The 19,344-nt window shown below is 36.1% G+C and overlaps 1 protein-coding gene across 4 annotated transcripts in view; it reads right to left on the bottom strand.

The window, feature by feature from the left end:
- SMC5 (structural maintenance of chromosomes 5) overlaps positions 1-19,344 on the bottom strand; it is a 105,511-nt gene that overhangs the window by 15,443 nt on the left and 70,724 nt on the right. For 3 of the 4 annotated variants that reach the window (XM_053574813.1, XM_053574821.1, XM_053574824.1), the window contains 5 exons: positions 9,393-9,518; positions 6,544-6,588; positions 6,028-6,123; positions 5,456-5,560; positions 5,128-5,247 (listed from right to left, as the gene is read on the bottom strand). In XM_053574813.1, the coding sequence (XP_053430788.1) occupies positions 5,128-5,247; positions 5,456-5,560; positions 6,028-6,123; positions 6,544-6,588; positions 9,393-9,518 (492 nt within the window). The remainder of the gene's footprint in view (positions 1-5,127; positions 5,248-5,455; positions 5,561-6,027; positions 6,124-6,543; positions 6,589-9,392; positions 9,519-19,344) is intronic. The other variant, XM_053574819.1, reaches the window with a different exon arrangement.

Here is a 19,344-nt window from a genome sequence, read left to right as displayed (position 1 = left end):
GAGAATTTCAGACCAATCTCACTCATGAACATAGACGCAAAAATTCTCAACAAAATCCTAGCCAATAGATTACAGCTTATCATCAAAAAAGTCATTCATCATGATCAAGTAGGCTTCATCCCAGGGATGCAAGGCTGGTTTAACATACGCAAGTCTATAAACGTTATCCACCATATTAACAGAGGCAAAAATAAAGATCACATGATCCTCTCAATAGATGCAGAAAAAGCATTTGATAAAATCCAGCATCCTTTTCTAATTAGAACTCTGAAGAGTATAGGCATAGGTGGCACATTTCTAAAACTGATTGAAGCTATCTATGACAAACCCACAGCCAATATTTTACTGAATGGAGTAAAACTGAAAGCTTTTCCTCTTAGAACTGGAACCAGACAAGGTTGTCCTCTGTCACCTTTACTATTCAACGTAGTGCTGGAAGTTCTAGCCAATACAATTAGGCAAGACAAGGAAATAAAGGGAATCCAAATGGGAGCAGAGGAGGTCAAACTCTCCCTCTTTGCTGACGACATGATCTTATACTTAGAGAACCCCAAAGACTCAACCACAAGACTCCTAGAAATCATCAAAAAATACAGTAATGTTTCAGGATATAAAATCAATGTCCACAAGTCAGTAGCTTTTGTATACACCAATAACAGTCAAGATGAGAAGCTAATTAAGGACACAACTCCCTTCACCATAGTTTCAAAGAAAATGAAATACCTAGGAATATACCTAACGAAGGAGGTGAAGGACCTCTATAAAGAAAACTATGAAATCCTCAGAAAGGAAATAGCAGAGGATATTAACAAATGGAAGAACATACCATGCTCATGGATGGGAAGAATCAACATTGTTAAAATGTCTATACTTCCCAAAGCTATCTACCTATTCAATGCCATTCCTATCAAAGTATCTACATCGTACTTTCAAGATTTGGAAAAAATGATTCTGCGTTTTGTATGGAACCGGAAAAAACCCCGTATAGCTAAGGCAGTTCTTAGTAACAAAAATAAAGCTGGGGGCGTCAGCATACCAGATTTTAGTCTGTACTACAAAGCCATAGTGCTCAAGACAGCATGGTACTGGCACAAAAACAGAGACATAGACACTTGGAATCGAATTGAACACCAAGAAATGAAACTAACATCTTACAACCACCTAATCTTTGATAAACCAAACAAGAACTTACCTTGGGGGAAAGACTCCCTATTCAATAAATGGTGTTGGGAGAACTGGATGTCTACATGTAAAAGACTGAAACTGGACCCACACCTTTCCCCACTCACAAAAATTGATTCAAGATGGATAAAGGACTTAAATTTAAGGCATGAAACAATAAAAATCCTCAAAGAAAGCATAGGAAAAACACTGGAAGATATTGGCCTGGTGAAAGACTTCATGAAGAAGACTGCCATGGCAATTGCAACAACATCAAAAATAAACAAATGGGACTTCATTAAACTGAAAAGCTTCTGTACAGCTAAGGACACAATAACCAAAGCAAAGAGACAACCTACACAATGGGAAAGGATATTTGCATATTTTCAATCAGACAAAAGCTTGATAACCAGGATCTATAGAGAACTCAAATTAATCCACATGAAAAAAGTCAACAATCCCTTATATCAATGGGCAAGAGACATGAATAGAACTTTCTCTAAAGATGACAGACGAATGGCTAACAAACATATGAAAAAATGTTCATCATCTCTATATATTAGAGAAATGCAAATCAAAACAACCCTGAGATATCATCTAACCCCAGTGAGAATGGCCCACATCTCAAAATCTCAAAACTGCAGATGCTGGCGTGGATGTGGAGAGAAGGGAACACTTTTACACTGCTGGTGGGACTGCAAACTAGTACAACCTTTCTGGAAGGAAGTATGGAGAAACCTCAAAGCACTCAACCTAGACCTCCCATTCGATCCTGCAATCCCATTACTGGGCATCTACCCAGAAGGAAAAAAATCCTTTTATCATCAGGACACTTGTACTAGACTGTTTATGGCAGCTCAATTTACCATTGCCAAAATGTGGAAACAGCCTAAATGCCCACCAACCCAGGAATGGATTAACAAGCTGTGGTATATGTATACCATGGAATACTATTCAGCTATTAAAAAAAATGGAGACTTTACATCCTTCGTATTAACCTGGATGGAAGTGGAAGACATTATTCTTAGTAAAGCATCACAAGAATGGAGAAGCATGAATCCTATGTACTCAATCTTGATATGAGGACAATTAATGACAATTAAGTTTATGGGGGGGGGGAAGCAGAAAGAGGGATGGAGGGAGGAGGGTGGGGCCTTAGTGTGTGTCACACTTTATGGGGGCAAGACATGATTGCAAGAGGGACTTTACCTAACAATTGCAATCAGTGTAACTGGCTTATTGTACCCTCAATGAATCCCCAACAATAAAAAAAAAAAAAAAAAAAAAGAATTGGAATAAGATAAGAGTGCCCACTGTCACTATTTCTATCCAACACAGCCAGGGCAAACAAGCCAGAGAATGAAAGCAAGGGCATCCAAATTAGGAAATAGGAGGACAAACTATCCCTATTCGCTGATGATATACTCTTGTATCTACAAAACCCTCACGACCCTACCAAAGACTCCTGGAAGTGATAAATTAATTCAGCAAAGTCTCAGGTTACAAAATCATTGTACACAAATCAGGAGCATTTTTACGTAACAGGCAGAGAGGCAAATCAAGACTCGGTACCATTTATAATAGCTACAAAAAAAAAAAAATACCTAGAAATATACTTAACCAAGGAAATGAAAGATCTCTAAAAGGAGAAACAGAAAACACTGATGAAAGAAATCACAGATGATACAAACAAATGGATAAATATCCCTGCTCATGGATTGGTAGAATCAACATCATTAAAATGTTCATACTGCCTAAAGTGATTTACATATTCAACAATCCCCACCAAAATACCAACATATATTTCACAGATGTAGAAAAAATAATCCTAATCTTCATTCAGAACCAAAAGCCTGAATAGACAAAGCAATCTTAAGAACAAATCTGGAGCCATCAATTTATCTGACTTCAAATTATACTATAAGGCTATAGTAACCAAAACAACATAGTACTGTTATAAAAGTAGAGACATATTTCTCTAAACCCAGAAATGAAACTATCTACCTACAACCAACTGTTCTTTGACAAAGTAGACAACTGAAGAAAGGAAGCACTATTAAATAAATGCTGCTGTGAAAATTGCAGTCTCATGCAGAAGAATGGAAACAAGACCCCTATCTCTCACCATATAGAAAAATTAATTCAAGATGAATTAAAAAACTGAAACCATAACAATTCTACAATAAAACGTAGGAAAAGAATAACTATCTTTTAGCCTAGCCAAAGTATTTATGTCTAAGACCACAAAGGCAAATATAGCAACAGAAAAAATAAATAAGCAGGACTTAATTGAATTAAAAACCTTTTGCACAGCAAAAGAAATAAATAATCAACAGAGTAAATAGAAAATCTAGAGTATGGGAGAAGATATTCACAAACTATACTTTTGACAAGGGATAAATATCCAAAATCTATAAAGAACTCACAAATCAGAAAGAAAAAAATAATCAACCCCATCAAAAAGTGGGCAAAGTCATGAACAAAAGATTTTCGTAAGATAGCCAAATGACCAACATATGACAAAATGCTCAACATCACTAATCACTGGGGAAAAACAAATTAAAACTACAACGAGATACTACCTTTTTCATATCAGAATCATCATTATTGCTGATGCCTTTTATGAGCCAGTGAGGTGGTGAGCCTGAATAAACAATGAAATTTCAAAAAAAAAAATAAACCAACCAACCAAACAACAACAAAAAAAACTCCAAACCCAAGTGATGTTTGTATCAAAATAGAGAGAAAGGAATGCTTATACACTGTTGGTGGGATCACAATTTTGTACAACATCTTTGGAAAATACTATGAAGATTCCACAAGGAAATAAATGTCAATCTACCGTTTGATCCAGCAATGCCACTGCTGGGTATTTACCCAAAGGAAGTGAAGACACCTGCACTTGAATGTTTATCTCAGCTAAATTCACAAAGATATGGAATCGGTCAGTAAGTGCCCATCAATTCATAAGTGGATAAAGAAAACGAGGTATGTATGTGTATGCACACACATGAAATTGAGTAAGTTCACAAATTCATCCTAGAAAAAGTGTTATTCTTCATTACAGATTATCGCTATGGTCACCTTCAAAGTACTCCCCTTGGAAGCTATGCACCAACACCAGCATCAGTATACCCTTCACAGCATTTTTTCTAGGAAGAGTTCACGAACTCATCAGACCTTGTATGATAGTCCCGATGGTCATTCCAGAAAAAGTTGCAAAACCGCTCTGAAGGGTAACTAGGTGCTGGTGTCAGTGCATAGCTTCCCAAAGGGAGTACTTTGAAGGTGACCACAGTGATATTCAGCAACAAGGTATGTAGCAGTTCCTCTAGTACAAGTTCGCAAACTTAAATGTCTAACCTTATACAAACACACAATCATGAAGTACTACTAAGCCATAAAAAGAAATGAAATAATGTCATTTGCAGCAACTTGGATGGAACTGGATGGAGACCACTATTCTAAAGAAGTATCTCAGGAATGGAAAACCAAATACCATATGTTATCACTAATAAGTAGGAGCTAATAGATGGGTAAACTACAGGCACAAAATGATATAAAGGATATAAGAAATCAAGAAGAGGGGACAGTGGGGATATGTGAAATGAAAACTTACCTACTGGGTACAACGAACACTATTCTGGTGATAGGCACACGGAAGGCCCTGCTTAAGCATTACACAAGTTACCAATGTAACAAAACACATGTACTTCCTTAATTTTTTGAAATGGAAAAATAAATTGGTAAGTTAAAGCCAAAAAGAAAAATTAAAAAAAAAAAAATAATTATTTTTTGAAATTTGAAAATGAAAATAAAAGTGACCCTGATAAATCCTACAGGTTGTCTTTTCCTTCCTTTGGAAAATATTTTAGTAAACAAAATACAGGTATAACTCTATAGTTAATACTTTTAACACATAATTAAAATTACTTTTGTAGAAATATATTTCAAATGCAATTTTACCTCATTTTCTGTATGGAGGTCAACTTCACCAGCACACTGCATGGAACTAAAAAAGTTGCTGAATTTTTCATTAATTTTTTCTACTAGCTCTTTTAAAGGATTAAGCCACCTTTCTTTTACCTATAAGTAAAGACAATAAAAAACACAATTTAAAAGCAGCATTATTATGACACAAAACTTTACATAAAACAAATTTTATACTAATATCAATCTGGTCGTTAAGAACTTCTCTCAGGAGTATGCCATCCCAATTTGCATTATTCTATGTTCCCAATTTGTTAATAATAAACACAAGGTAAAAAGAAAAGATTAAAACTTTAAAAATTACCTGTGAAATGTTTTCTCTGTATTTGTCTAGTTCAACTTTCTTTCCCTTTAGTTCCTCAGTTAACTGCTCTATTTCCTCTTCTCTTCTTGTATATTCCACAACAACCTGGCAGGAAAAAAATACTTAAGATAAATTTACCAAAGGATAAAATATTAAATTTACATCAATTAAAACATTAACTAAAAATACTAACTATGTTGCATTGTTTGTATGCAATTAATTTATGTCATTACACACTGAAAATGACATTTTTTATCCTTGAAAAATAGTCACTGCAGTATTTCAGGTTAGCCCAACTATTCTTTTTATAAAGAAAAAGCAGAGAACACTGTGTTCCTTAGGAAGAATCTATTTAAAATTCTAATAGATTCAGAATCTGGCATTTAAAGCACATTGTTCCTGCTGTCTAGCTTATTATTACCAAAAGCTCTAGTACAGAGTGGGAGGCAAGTACTGGAGGGAAGTGTGTGTGTGTGTGCGCGCGCGCGCACACACACACCCGCATGCGTACACTCATGTTTGGGGAGGGTAACAGTGGTGCTTGCAGAATGGGGAAAGAGAAAGAGGCATACTGTAGGATTCAGTCCTGTGAAGCAGGAAGCTCTTGATCTTTCTTCAGTTAGCAAAGCATCAATTTCATCCAATGTGTTTGGAAGATCTTGGAAAGCCTAAAGAAAAAAATTATCCATCATTACAGATACAATGAAAACAGTTCATTCAAACAGTTAAAAGGAAAACAACCCCCTAAGTATCTACTCTCTGTTCAACAGCATGCTAGCACACAAGGATACAAAGGGAATTATAAACAGGGTCCTTTGCTTTCAAAAAGCTTACACTTCAAAAGAAAACATGTATACAATGGATAATACCTCAAAGCAATGTATTGATGTTGAATATTAAAATAGCAGTACATATCACACAGGCTATGGAATTTAGGGGAAGAAACTATGAGTTCATGCTACAGGAGAGTTAAGAGAATTCAAAGCACTAGAATTCATCTCTGGGAGTTAAAGCAAATAGGGAAAAAAAAAATCAAGGCAGAGGGAAGATAGGAGCTGGGAAAAAAGAAAAGAATGAGCACTGCATACCATGGGGGGTGAGGAGTTGTGTCCATTTGGAATGGTGGGTACTTGCTGAATTGGTAGAATGGGTCCAGAATATGTGGGGCATTGAAAGAGAGCAAGAAGTTAGAACTTTATACTATACTTATGAAGAACTACAAAAGTAGCCTAAGAATTCAATTATTTTGACAAGAATTTCACCACAGTACTATCATCTGAGTGCACTCCATGGAGACAAATTAGAATAGATACTTTGCTGTAAGAGGAGGTAAACAGTGCACTGTTGTGCTTAGCACAACCTGCAAAGTCCACGTACTACAAAGTACAAAACCAATCTTGAAACCCTGAAAAAGATCTGGATACATGACATTAATCTACTGCGTGTCCCAAAGGTCGCCATACATAATAGGAAAAAAGGGAAACTAGCTAAATGTACCTTTATTTACAAAATATCCATTACAAAATATTTCTCTATGCATACAAGGAGTGGCAAACCTTGCCTGGGCTTGATTAACAAATAAATAAATTTCTCTAAATGTTGATATGTAAATGTAAAAAATTTAAAAACATAAAATATGAGTTTGTTAATATTTTCCCGTGTAGTGACCTTTGGGACACGCTATAGTTGTAGTCATCTTAATTTTTTTTTTTTTTTTTTTAACCTTTTCAAAAGTAGTTCAACTTCCATGGACCTTTAGATATTCACAATGCATATTTGCTGAATTTCTGCCTTGTCCACTGAGCTTTGAGCTCATGCGTCCAACACTTAAAGTATCTTTACTTTACTCTAATAGGCTTCTTAAAATTTAAGATGGTAAAACAGAATTTTTGTTTCACCTACTTTCCCCACCCCTTTATGCAAACCTGTTTCTCCTTCAGTCTTCTCCATCTAAAGCAGTGGTTCTCAACCTTCCTAATGCCTCCTAATGCTGCAACCCTTTAATACAGCTCCTCATGTTGTGGTGACCCGCAACCATAAAATTATTTTCATCGCTACGTCGTAACTGTAATTTTGCCACTGTTATGAATCATAATGTAAATATCTAATATGTAGGATGTATTTTCAGTGTTACAAAGGGGTCACAACCTATAGGCTGAGAGCCGCTGAATTCTAAAAGTAAATGGCATTACATTTGTTCAGCTGAAAATCTTATGTGTTCTCTTTCTTACCACGCACATCAAATCCTTCAACAAGTCCTGCTGGTGCTGTCAATTTCTCCTTCCCTCTCTCTTCAGACCTAATCATGCCACTATAATCTCTCACCTAGTTCAAGCAATCACGTAACTGGTCTCCTTACTTCCATCCTTGTGTCCTTCTTTTATTCTCCATATAGAAGTTAGAGTGCTTGTTTATAAACTCAAGTTAGTAAGGCCACTCTTCTGTTAAATCCTCCAGTGGATTCCATCTCAAAAATAATATAACCCAAATTCTTTGTGCAGTCTTTAAGCACCACATAATTTTGGCTTTTGCCTTCCTCTCTATACAACAATTACTGTATAATTGTTTAGATTATACAGTAATTTTTAATCCTGCTGAAATTTTTTAATTCATGTTTATTTATAAACAGCCGAAATATTGTCTGAAATACTTTTCTCCCTATCTTCCCTTGACAGATTTCATTTCTTCATTCAGGACTTATCTAAAGTAGTATCTTTCCACAAAACTTTCCTGACCAATTCCCATCCGTGTCACTCTACTCCAGGCATCCTCAAACTTTTTAAACAGGGGGCCAGTTCACTGTCCCTCAGACCATTGGAGGGCCGGACTATAGTTAAAAAAAAAATACTATGAACAAATTCCTATGCACACTGCACATATCTTATTTTGAAGTAAAAAAACAAAACAGAAACAAATACAATCACACCGCCTCATGAGGCCAGTGGGCTGCACTTTGAGGACCCCTGGTAGCATCTCTTAGCATCTGGTATTATTTTTTTCATTAATTTTGTTTTTGTCTGCCCCATCCTACAGACTAGAATGTAAGTTTTAGCAGAGAAGGAAGTATGTCTGCCTTGTGCAGTGCCTAATATGTAGCAGGTAACCAATATTTTTAGTGAATATATTATTTTCTAATTTTGTTTAAGACCAGTTATCAAAAATAAATCATGGTGGTTTTCTGTTTTTAATAGACGTTTCATTATGTATTGAAATATGTAACATTAAAAATTAAGAATCAAAGAGATATACATATGTATGTTTTAAAATTCATTTTCTAATTTAATTTTTGGATTACTCAGAATAGGTATGTATATAGACAAGGTATCACCCCTACTCATCAGATAAAGACTGGGAGTCACAGGGGTTCATAATTGATGGCGAAATGCAACAGCATCTCCTATTGAACTAATCAATATGTTAGTATATGAAATATAATGGAAATAAGGAAAGGCTCTTATGTCCTTTCCTTACTGGCAGATGGTAGCTCTAAACAAACACACCGATTTCTAGGAAAACATTTCCATTTTGCCTTTCAATCCTCTTTTAACTGTTTCTTATATATTAGTTACTGGTACAATGTTTCTATGAAAAACTATACATTTTCAACTGACACCCTTTAAAGGTAGTTTCAGGGGAAAAGGTTCCCTTTTATTGGAAGAACAACTGTTACACTATCAATAATTTTGCATGGTGATACTCATGTTTCAAGAATTTTTACAGCAGCCAAAAACACTAGTGGCTAAATTTCAATACAGTAGAGAAAATCTGTCAAGCAAAATTATTTTTTGTATGTATTCAGTTTAAAAATGGGAAAATAATTCCACATTTTTATGACTCATTACATTTTTCATGGCTTATTATAAGGCCTAAGATCCTATAAACTTAAAAATAACATGTTAAATATGACAACTGTAAATTATATACTTTTTATACTTACTGTCTGATATTCTTGAGGAACAGTCTGCTCTGCACCCAGGTTACATACTTGCCTCGCTCTCTTCATGAGTTCCTTGCATTTCTGCAATAATCTCTGTCTATTTTCATCCAACTCAATGAAATGTTGCTAGCATAAGAAAAATTTTGAAAAAGTGAATGTTACTGTTCAGAGACCTGTTTTATTAAACCACATTGTACCAAATAAATTACTAAATTTTGATTATGATAACCAAATTATCTAAAACCACATCTCAAATAACTTGCTTTAAAAATTATTTATTACATATTTTATATATTTATTTATATTTTTTGAGAGTTTTTTTTTTTTTTTTGAGACAGAGTCTCACTATGTCGCCCTCAGAGTGCCGTGGCATCACAGCTCACAGTAACCTCAAACTCTTGGGCTTAAGCGATTCTCTTGCCTCAGCCTCACAAGTAGCTGGGACTACAGGTGCTGCTACAATGCCCAGCTATCTTTTTGTGTTGTTGTAGTTGTCATTTTTGTTTGGTAGGCCTGGGCCGGGTCTGAACCTGGCAGCTCCAGTGTGTGTGGCTGGCACCCTAGACGCTGAGCTACAGGTGCCGAGTCCATAACGTTTATTGTAAAGGTTAAATTTGAACTTTAAGATACATTAGCACCTTAATAATTTGACATTTCTCTAATTCATAGGAGCTCTGAAACTTAAACCACCTTTTTCTGAAAGTTTAATACTTAGCTACACTATACTACACTATAATGAAATCTGAAAAATACACTACATAGGCTTCGTATCAGAAAACTCAATACTCAAATGTAGGTAGAACCTTTAAATTTTGTTTGATAGTTTTCTAAGTGCCTTTTATGTAGTTATCATTTATTCATACAGCTATTCATTTCTTTATCAAATTACTGAGAACCTATTAAATGCCAGTATTTTATATTGACCATAGAAAGGCAAATAAGGAAAAAGATACAAAAGATCATTATCATAATAAAAAAGGAATTATTTATTAGATGCTTATGTACTAAGCTACTGGCTAGGTGCTTCACACACATTATTCTCCTTATTTCTCACAACACTGTACAGTAGTATTATCCCCACCTAGCACATTAAAAAAAAAAGGCTGAGAATTATCTAAGCTTACACATTTACAGCAGAGGCTGTCATGTCTACTACAGGACACATGCACTTTTCCTTATAGCATGATGCCTCTCAGTGGGAGCGGAGTATGTGTGTGCAGAGAGGGGATGCAGGAAGGTCAGAGTGGTCATAGAAGCTGTGACAACTGAATAGTCTTAAAAGATAAGTAAGAAATTACTAAAGAACAGCAGAAGAACACCTTCTGAGGACAAGTGATTATGAATGGAAAGGCAAGAAGCCTCAAAGATTCATTTATTTAAGGAACAAGCATCTAATGTGGTTGGAGGAGAGATATCTTTAAGGCTGTAAAAGATCAGAGTTGGCAAGGTGGACAAGATCCAAATTGCAACTAACATGTGTAATCTAATCTAGTGATTGTCTTCTGCAGCTAAGCATTGTTTTAAAAACTATCCGTCTAAAAAAACAAGTTTTTGGTTGGGGGCACATGCCTAATAAAACCTTTATCTGAGAAAATGTTCTTTTTATATATACACATTTTATATATACTATGCTTTTTTGTGGGGGTGGGGGAGGAGGGAATATACGATTATCTAAAACAATGCTGTAGAGTGAGGCTACTTTCACTAGCTTTATTTACATTTCTGCTTCTAGTTTAGCCTTTAACAGTTAATAGAGAGTAGAAAATACTCCATCTGTTTAAGACATAAGAGGAGTAAGAGGGAAATTTTAGAAAATACTCCCCCTCTAACATCTCAGAAAACATTACCTTACAGGTATATACTCTGTAAAAAATAAGTATTGTCTTTGCTATGAAATTATTTTTGAAAAAGTTTGGCTGTCATGGAAACTGTACAGAAATACTTTGACATTAAACAAGAAAAAGTTTTTCTAAGGAGGCCCCCTTGTGGAAGAAATAAAAATTTACAGAATTTTTTATTAAAACAGTATTCTGTTTAACAGTTCATCAAAAAAAGTGGAGGAAAATGAAAACCATTTTCTATGTGAACAAAACTAAGTTTTCTAGGTAACAAACTTTTACTAAAATATTAGTTATAAATCACCATTTCTTTCTCAATTTTTCTTTAGTACAAATACAAGCATCAAATTTTATTCCGATTTAACTGCTTTCAAATTCAAATGTTAACCATTTGTTTTACTTACCAGACAAAATTAAGAATATAAAAATTGTACAAGTTCTATTTAAAACAATTTAATCATAAAACAACTAAATCAACTTAATGAAGTAATGGCAATAATACTATATATACTTAATACAAGATGATATTTTTTCCTTTTTCTCATTTAAGTAAGTAAAAAAAGTCTCCTTTTAAATTAAGTTCTTTTTGTGGGAAAATGGTAATCAGGTAGACAAAGGAAAAGTTAGATGAAAAACAATGAACTCCTAAATTTAGTGTTAAGATAAACAATAATTCTTATAACTCGTATTAATTCAAATGTAAATCTATACATTTAAAGGAAACACTGGCTTCGTTCTGCATAGCACATTAGGCATCTTGATATATATTATTAAACTGAGTATCACAACAACCCCACGAATTAGATAGGTATCACGCCTATCGTTGTAGATAACAATTAAGCTTGGAGTGGATAGGAAACACTCCCTTGGTCAAAAACAAAATAATAGGAATATGCATCTGTCCACTTCTATATATGGATGCATATGTAGTCAGTTTGCTAACTTGTCCTAAAAACAGTCCAGAAGTTAATGACATTACCATTTGCCTTTCTCTGGGGATGTTTTATAGGTCCAGAACCCTGTTACCTCTATTTGCCAAAAATTCGAGGAAGTATATCAAACTCTATGGTGGTTAATTACCTGTTAGTCCCCTCATGAACACAATCCCTACGGAAATTTTGTGTCAACCTTTTTTTCGGGGGTTAGGGGAGAGACAGAGTTTCACTATGTCACCCTTGGCACAGTAATGTGGCGTCACAGCTCACAGCAACCTCAAACTCTTGGGACCAAGTGACTCTCCTGCCTCAGCCTCCTAAATAGCTGGAACTACAGGCACCAGCCTCAATGCCCAGCTATTTTTTGTTGTTGTTGCAGTTGTCATTGCTGTTTAGCTGGCCTAGGCTGGGTTCAAACCAGCCAGCCTGTGTGTATGTGGCTGGCGCTGCCCATGTCAGCCTTCTTTTATGAACTTATTTTCATGATCAGGGTAAAAGACAAAACCAGAAATGGTAGTAATAGTTCCTCAATGCAACCTGCCATGTATTTAAAGGGACGAGTAGGGAAAATAAAATGATTTCTCCTTGGTTCAAAGGAAGTTGGTTAGGCAAGAAGAAAAGACAAGGGTATGTGAAGGTTAATGGCAGCAAAAATGAGAAGAAAAAAGAACTAGGTAAGAGTAAGTGAACTACCATCCTTCTACTATACTTTAATTCTTCTTCTTCTTTTTTTGCAGTTTTTGGCCGGGGCCAGGTTTGAACCCGCCACCTCCAGTATATGGGGCCGGTGCCCTACTCCTTTGAGCCACAGGTGCTGCCTACCATAATTCTTTTTTTGCTAATCGTTCTTAGCTCTAAAATTCGTGGCTCATGACATGGTTAGCAATAAAAATTACGCAGCACAAGAAATAAAAGGACCTTATAGACTGGCTGGTAAAACAAATATAAATAACAAGCATTAGAAAGAACTTTCAACTCAACATGTGAATAAAGGAAATAGAATGTTGTAAAATATTGCTGAGGAAAAGCAAAATAAACAGGGGTAGTATCAAGTAGGATTAGTGTGGAAAAAGTTGCTAAGGGGTGTGTGTGTGTGTGTATGAGTGCCAAGGAAGGGTATTCTGGTTTTAGAAGTAACAATGGGCTGGGCACAGTGGCTCACTCATGTAATCCTGGCACTCTGAAAGGCCGAGGAGGATGGATTGCTTGAGCTCAGGAGTTCAAGACCAGCCTGAGTAAGAGTGAGACTTGTCTCTGTTAAAAATAGAAAAGCTAGCCAGGTGTCACTGCAGGCACCTATAGTCCCAGTTACTTAGGAGCCTGGAGCAAGAGGATCGCTTGAGCCCAAGAGTTTGAGGTTGCTGTGAGGTATGATGCCAGGGCATTCAACAAGGGATGACAAAGTGAAACTCTGTATCCAGAAAAAAAAGTAGCAATGGACTCTGGGAAAAAAAACAAAAATCTATACAGCCAATCAAAGTTAAAAAAAGACTGAAAGATGAGAATAGATATTAGAAAATTTCTGTAAAGCTTCACATCATGCATATTAGAAAACTGTAGGACATAAAAAGTAAAACCAATATAAAAAGTAAAACCAATTCTTCTGACAGTTACATACATACAAAACTGGCAAAAAAGTGGGGCTCTATCTTTTAGGACTTAGGATCTAGACTAGGTAGTGGCCAAGGAAGTTGCAAAGAGGTGAATTATGAATGTGGTAATGGCTGAATTGGGCAAAGAGTATGAAAAGGAACAAGAATATAAAGAGAATCAGAATGTGCTAAACCAAGTTTCTCAATTAATTGTAACATTACACAAATGAGTTAAGAAATTATGCATTGTTAAAATATACTCAAAATAATACAAGATTATATTATCTTCATTATACAACAGAACAAAATAAATTACTCTGGCTATTTGTGCTTTCTGGATAACAAAGATGAATATTCAACTACGAAAATTTTAAGTTTCAATTTATTAGGATATATTTTGGCTTAGCTATAGATGAAATTGTTAACGAAGACTGAGAACTAACTGGGTATTGTTTCCAGGTAACAAAATCTAGAGGGATAAGCAATTAATCAGAGATTATCTGTCTGGGCAGTATAATGTGGCTGTGTTTTAGTAATTCAAAGACTGAAAACAAAACCTTCTCCCGGGAAACTTTCCTACTTTCCTGACATGCAGAAGTTAGCTCTACTCAATAATATTTCTGCTACTCATAACAAAATCAATCAGAAGAGAATATCATCCTGTCGATTTGCACTAATCTTAGTCCACCTATCTTAACTAAAGCTGTTGGAAGAGTATCTCTCACTATGTCTAGAGTGGGTTAAAATTCAGCGAAGTATTTACTCTGAAGCCACTGATTTCATACTTCTGTAAACATGACACACATGTAATTTTCTTAAGTTCTCATTAACACATATTTAAAAATAAAACTTCAAGCACCAGAATCAAATATTTTATTGTGTGACTGGATGTAAAGCTCCACATAATACCTCCATGATGGGTCAACTTCTTCATGAAACCTCTTCTGCACCATCATTTCCTATAGCGAATAACCATGTTCATAAGCTCAGTCAATGTAGCATGGGCTCTGCAATTATTTACTAATAGACATGATGAGGAGCAAAGGACATCCCCCACACACCCATGAAATAAGCAAAGACGAAGTTCTCCTCTGGTAGCTAATTCCACATCCAGCTCCTCTGCTCCCCATTCCTATTTGGGTCCTATCTTTGGTCTCTTTTGCTGCATCACTTTTACCTATTTAGGATGACTACTGCTATTCCTTCTGCCTTTCTTCTTGTCTTCCATACTTCTGCTTTTGCTCAAAGTGAACTAAAGAATCCTACCATATCAAACCTAGTCTTCACCTCTGTTTGGCTCTGTGTGTTTGTGCCTGCACGCTCCTTTTTGCTCATCTGTTAGCAAAACTGTTTTTGTCCAGTTTCTTGTAGCTGTAAGCTTTTTTAGGAAGCCAGAGAGTTTGAAGGAAGCTAGCTTTAGAATAAGAAAGCTGGTACTTGACTCTGATTTCATCTTTCCATTCACCTGTGCAGTCCTATGTATATATTTCCTAAAATCTATTCTGAGGATGCTTTTCACAAAAAGATACCACTACATAGCTCACCTTTTTTCTTTTTGGAGACAAAGTCTCACTCTGTTGTTCAGGCTAGAGTGCTGTGATGTCAGTCTAACTACCAGCAACCCCTAAAGCCTGGGTCCAAGTGATCCTCCTACCTCAGCCTCCACATAGCTGGAACTACATGAACCCACCATAGTATCTAGCTAATTTTTCTGCTTTTAGTAGAGATGGGGTCTTGCTCTTGCTCATGCTGGTCTTGAACTCCTGAGCTCAAGTGATCCTTCTGCCTCCACTCCCGGAGTGCTAGGATTATAGGCGTGAGCCACAGTGCCTGGCCTATATAGCTTACTTTTATTCAACAGATATGTATTCGAAGTGTACAGTAAATCAGGTACATAACAGTTCTAGGTAGTAGCAGAGTCTCTGGGGAAGAAGAAGAATGAATGGGGAAAGGTGCAACGAGATTTTGACTATGTAAAGAAGTTTAAAAACTGCAACAAAGGCTAGGCACCTGTAGTACAGTGGTTATGGCACTAGCCACATACACGGAACTTGGCTGGTTCAAACCCAGCCCGGGCCAGCTAAAACAACAATGACAACTCCAACAAAAAATAGCCGGGCACTGTCCCAGCTACTGGCTGAGGCAAGAGAATCACTTAAGCCCAAGAGTTTGAGGTTGCTGTGAGCTGTAACGCCACCGAGGGTGACATAGTATGACCCTGTTTCAAAAAACAAAACAAAACAAACAAACAAACAAAAAACTGCAACAAATATAGTAAAGTGTTAATATTTAGTATACACATTTGTGTACCGGGTCTTTGATAGATATACATTTTCTTTTCTTTTAAGTATTAGGAGAGAAATGACTAGATTGCACGGCAAGTACATGTTTAACACTTAAACTCCCAAGTGATTTTCCACAGTGGATATATAATTTTAATTTCCACCAGCAGTCTATGAGTTCCAGTTGTTCCAAATCCTCACCTGCACTTTGGTATGGTAAGTTGTTTAAAATTTTAGCTATTCTAGCGCGTCTATGGTGGTAGCTCATTATTGCTTTAATTCAAACTCCTCTACTGACTAATAAAAGTTGAGCACCCTTTCACGTGTTTACTATCCATATTCTCTCTTTACTGTGTCAAAAATCCTTTGTCCACTTTTTGACTGGGTTGTTGATCTTTGTATTGATACTTGTTAAGAGTTCTTTTTGTTACAAACATTTTCTATAAAACGCCAGTAAGTAAATACTTTGGGCTTTGAGGGCCATATAAACTCTGTCACATTTGTTTAGCTTATTTTTTTGTTGTTGTTGAGACAGAGTCCCACCCTATGCCCCTGAGCAGAACGCAGTGGGCGTGGTAGCTCACTGCAACCTCAGACTCAGGATGCAGCACCCCCGCTGCCTCAGCCTCTGGAAGCTGCTGGGATTACAGGCGCTCACTGTGGTGCCCGGCTGGGTTTTGCCATTTTTTTCATGAGTCAGGGTCTCACTGTCGCTCTGGCGAGTCTCCAACTCCTGAGCTCAAGCAATTCTCCCTTCTCAGCCTCCCACAGTGCTGGGATTACAGGCGTGAGGTACCGTGAAAAATGAAAAAGCTATTCTTAGCTCACAGGCGTATGTTTTGCAAATACATTTCTCCCAGTTTGCAGCAGGCTCTACTGAAAAGCAAAAGTTTGGGTGGATGTGGTGGTGGAGCCTGAGGAGGGGATGGCTTGAGCTCAGGAGTTTGAGACCAGCCTGAGCAAGAGCAAGACCCCCATCTCTAATAAAAATAAAAAAAATTAACTGGGTGCTGTGGTGGACACCTAGCTACTTGGGAGGCTGAGACAAGAGGATTGCCTAAACTCAGGAGTTTGAGGTTACTGTGAGCTACAAGGCCAGGGAACTCTACCCAGGATGACAGAGTGAGACTATGTTTCAAAAAAAAAAGAGGGAAAAGCAAAAGTTTTTAATTTTGATGAAATACAACAATTCTTATTAATCTCATAATCTGTGCTCTTTCTAGTATATTTAAGGAATCTTAGCCACCAAGGTTATTAGTATTTCATGTTTTCCTCAAGTTTTATAGCTTTAACCCCTTGCATTTAAGTTTGTAATTCATTTGCATAAGATACAAGGTAAGGTTATGGTTCATTTTTTACATATGATGACTACTCAATTGTTCCAGAACTATTTGTTAGAAATATTACTCTTTCTCCACTGAAATGCCTGGATATCTCTGCCAAAACAGTTGACCCTATCTATGTGGATCTACTTGTGGATTCTCCATTCTGCTCCACTGATCTATTTGTACACAAATATACTGTCTTGATTGTTGTTTTTGTTCTTTTAAGTCTATTACATTTTAGAATTAAGTGGGCCAATTTTTTACAAGGAATTTTGCTGGGAATTTTATCGAATCTACAGATAAGAAGAATCGACATTTTAACAAATCTTGAATCTTTGATCCATGAAGACCATCAGTGTATTTAATTTCTCTCAGCAAAGTTTCTCTCATCAAAATTCTGTAGTTTTTAGCACACAGGTCTTATAAATATATCCCAAGTATTTCACTTTCGATGCTATCATGAACAGTATTTTTAAAAATTTCTATTTCCGACTTTCATTGTTGATTGGGCTACAATTGCTTTCTATATATTGAATTTATATCCTGCCACCTTGCTACATTCTCACTGATAGTTCTAGCAGAATTTTTGCACATTCCTTAAGATTTTCCACAGAGATAACCATTTATCTGACATAGACAAGTTTCTTCTTCTTTTTCAGTCTGCCTACTTTTTCATTTCTTTTTCTTGCCTTTTTCCACTGGGAGAACCTGAAGTACAATGTGGAACAGAAGAGGCAAGAATAGGTATTTTCCTTGTTTCCAACATAAGAGGAAAGTTATAGTCTTTTACCATTGAATATGATATGAGTTGTAGGTTTTATGTAAGTGTCTTTTGTTGGGTTATTGACATTTCCTTCAATTCCTAATTGTAAAAGTTTTTTTATCACGAAAGAATGCTGCCTGTTTGTCAACTTTGTTTTTCTGTATGTACTGAGATAATCATCTAGCTTTTTGGTTTTATTGTATTTTTTTTTTTTTTGGTTTTATTGTATTAATATGATTTATACTGATGAATTTCTAAATATTAAAGCAATCTTGTATATTTGAGATAAAACTCAAGTTAGGATGTAATCCTTTTTATATATTGTTGGATTTGATCAGCTAATATTCTATTTCGAGACAGAGTCTTTCTCGCTCTGGTGCCCCAGCTAGAGTGCAATGGTGTGATCATAGCTTACTGCAACCTCAAACTCCTGGGCACAGGCAATCCTCCTGCCTCAGCTTCTTGAGTTGCTGAGAGAACAAGCATGCACTACCACACCTGGCTAATTTTTTTCTGGTTTTGGTAGAGATGGGTTCTTGCTCTTGTTCAGGCTGGTCTCTAACTGCCGACCTCAAGTGATCCTCTGGCCTTGGTTTCCCAGAGTGCTAGGATTATAGGCATGAGCCATTGCTCCCAACTAGATTTTCTTGTCTTTGTCTGCTTTTGACATGGGGTAATGCTGGCTTCATACAATGAGTCAAGAAAGTACCCCCCTCCCCGCTCCCCGTCACCTTTTCGGAGACTTTAGATAGAACTGGCATTAATTCTATAAATGCTTGGTAGAATTCATCAGGGAAAACTCTAGAACTGAAGTTTTGTTTGTGGGAATATTTTCAAACACAAATTGAGGGTTTAAAATTTATTTTTTTCTTTTCAGTTTTTAGAATAAAGATAGGGCTCTTATAGTTATCTCTTCTTCATTAAACTTTGGTAGTTTTGTGTCTTTTAAGACTCTTGAAGCAGTAAGATGAAGCAATATCAGGGCTGTTTGGTTTTCCCCCAACTTTTTCAGGGAGCTCTGTCCTGTGCTGCCTGGTATTGAATGTCTGAAAACCACTATTTCATATATTTTTGTCACACATTTTTTAGTGGTTTTAAATGAGAAGGTAAACATGGTCCCTGTTATTTTATCATGGCTGAGAATAGAAAATTTCAAACATACAAAAGTAGAGAGAACAGTATAATAAACTTTCACATACCTATTACCCAGTTTCAAC

Source organism: Nycticebus coucang, chromosome 2, assembly GCF_027406575.1.
Source record: "Nycticebus coucang isolate mNycCou1 chromosome 2, mNycCou1.pri, whole genome shotgun sequence".
Taxonomy (NCBI): Eukaryota; Metazoa; Chordata; class Mammalia; order Primates; family Lorisidae; genus Nycticebus; species Nycticebus coucang.
Note: the sequence above shows the minus strand (reverse complement) of the source record. Positions and strands in the feature narration are given on the sequence as shown.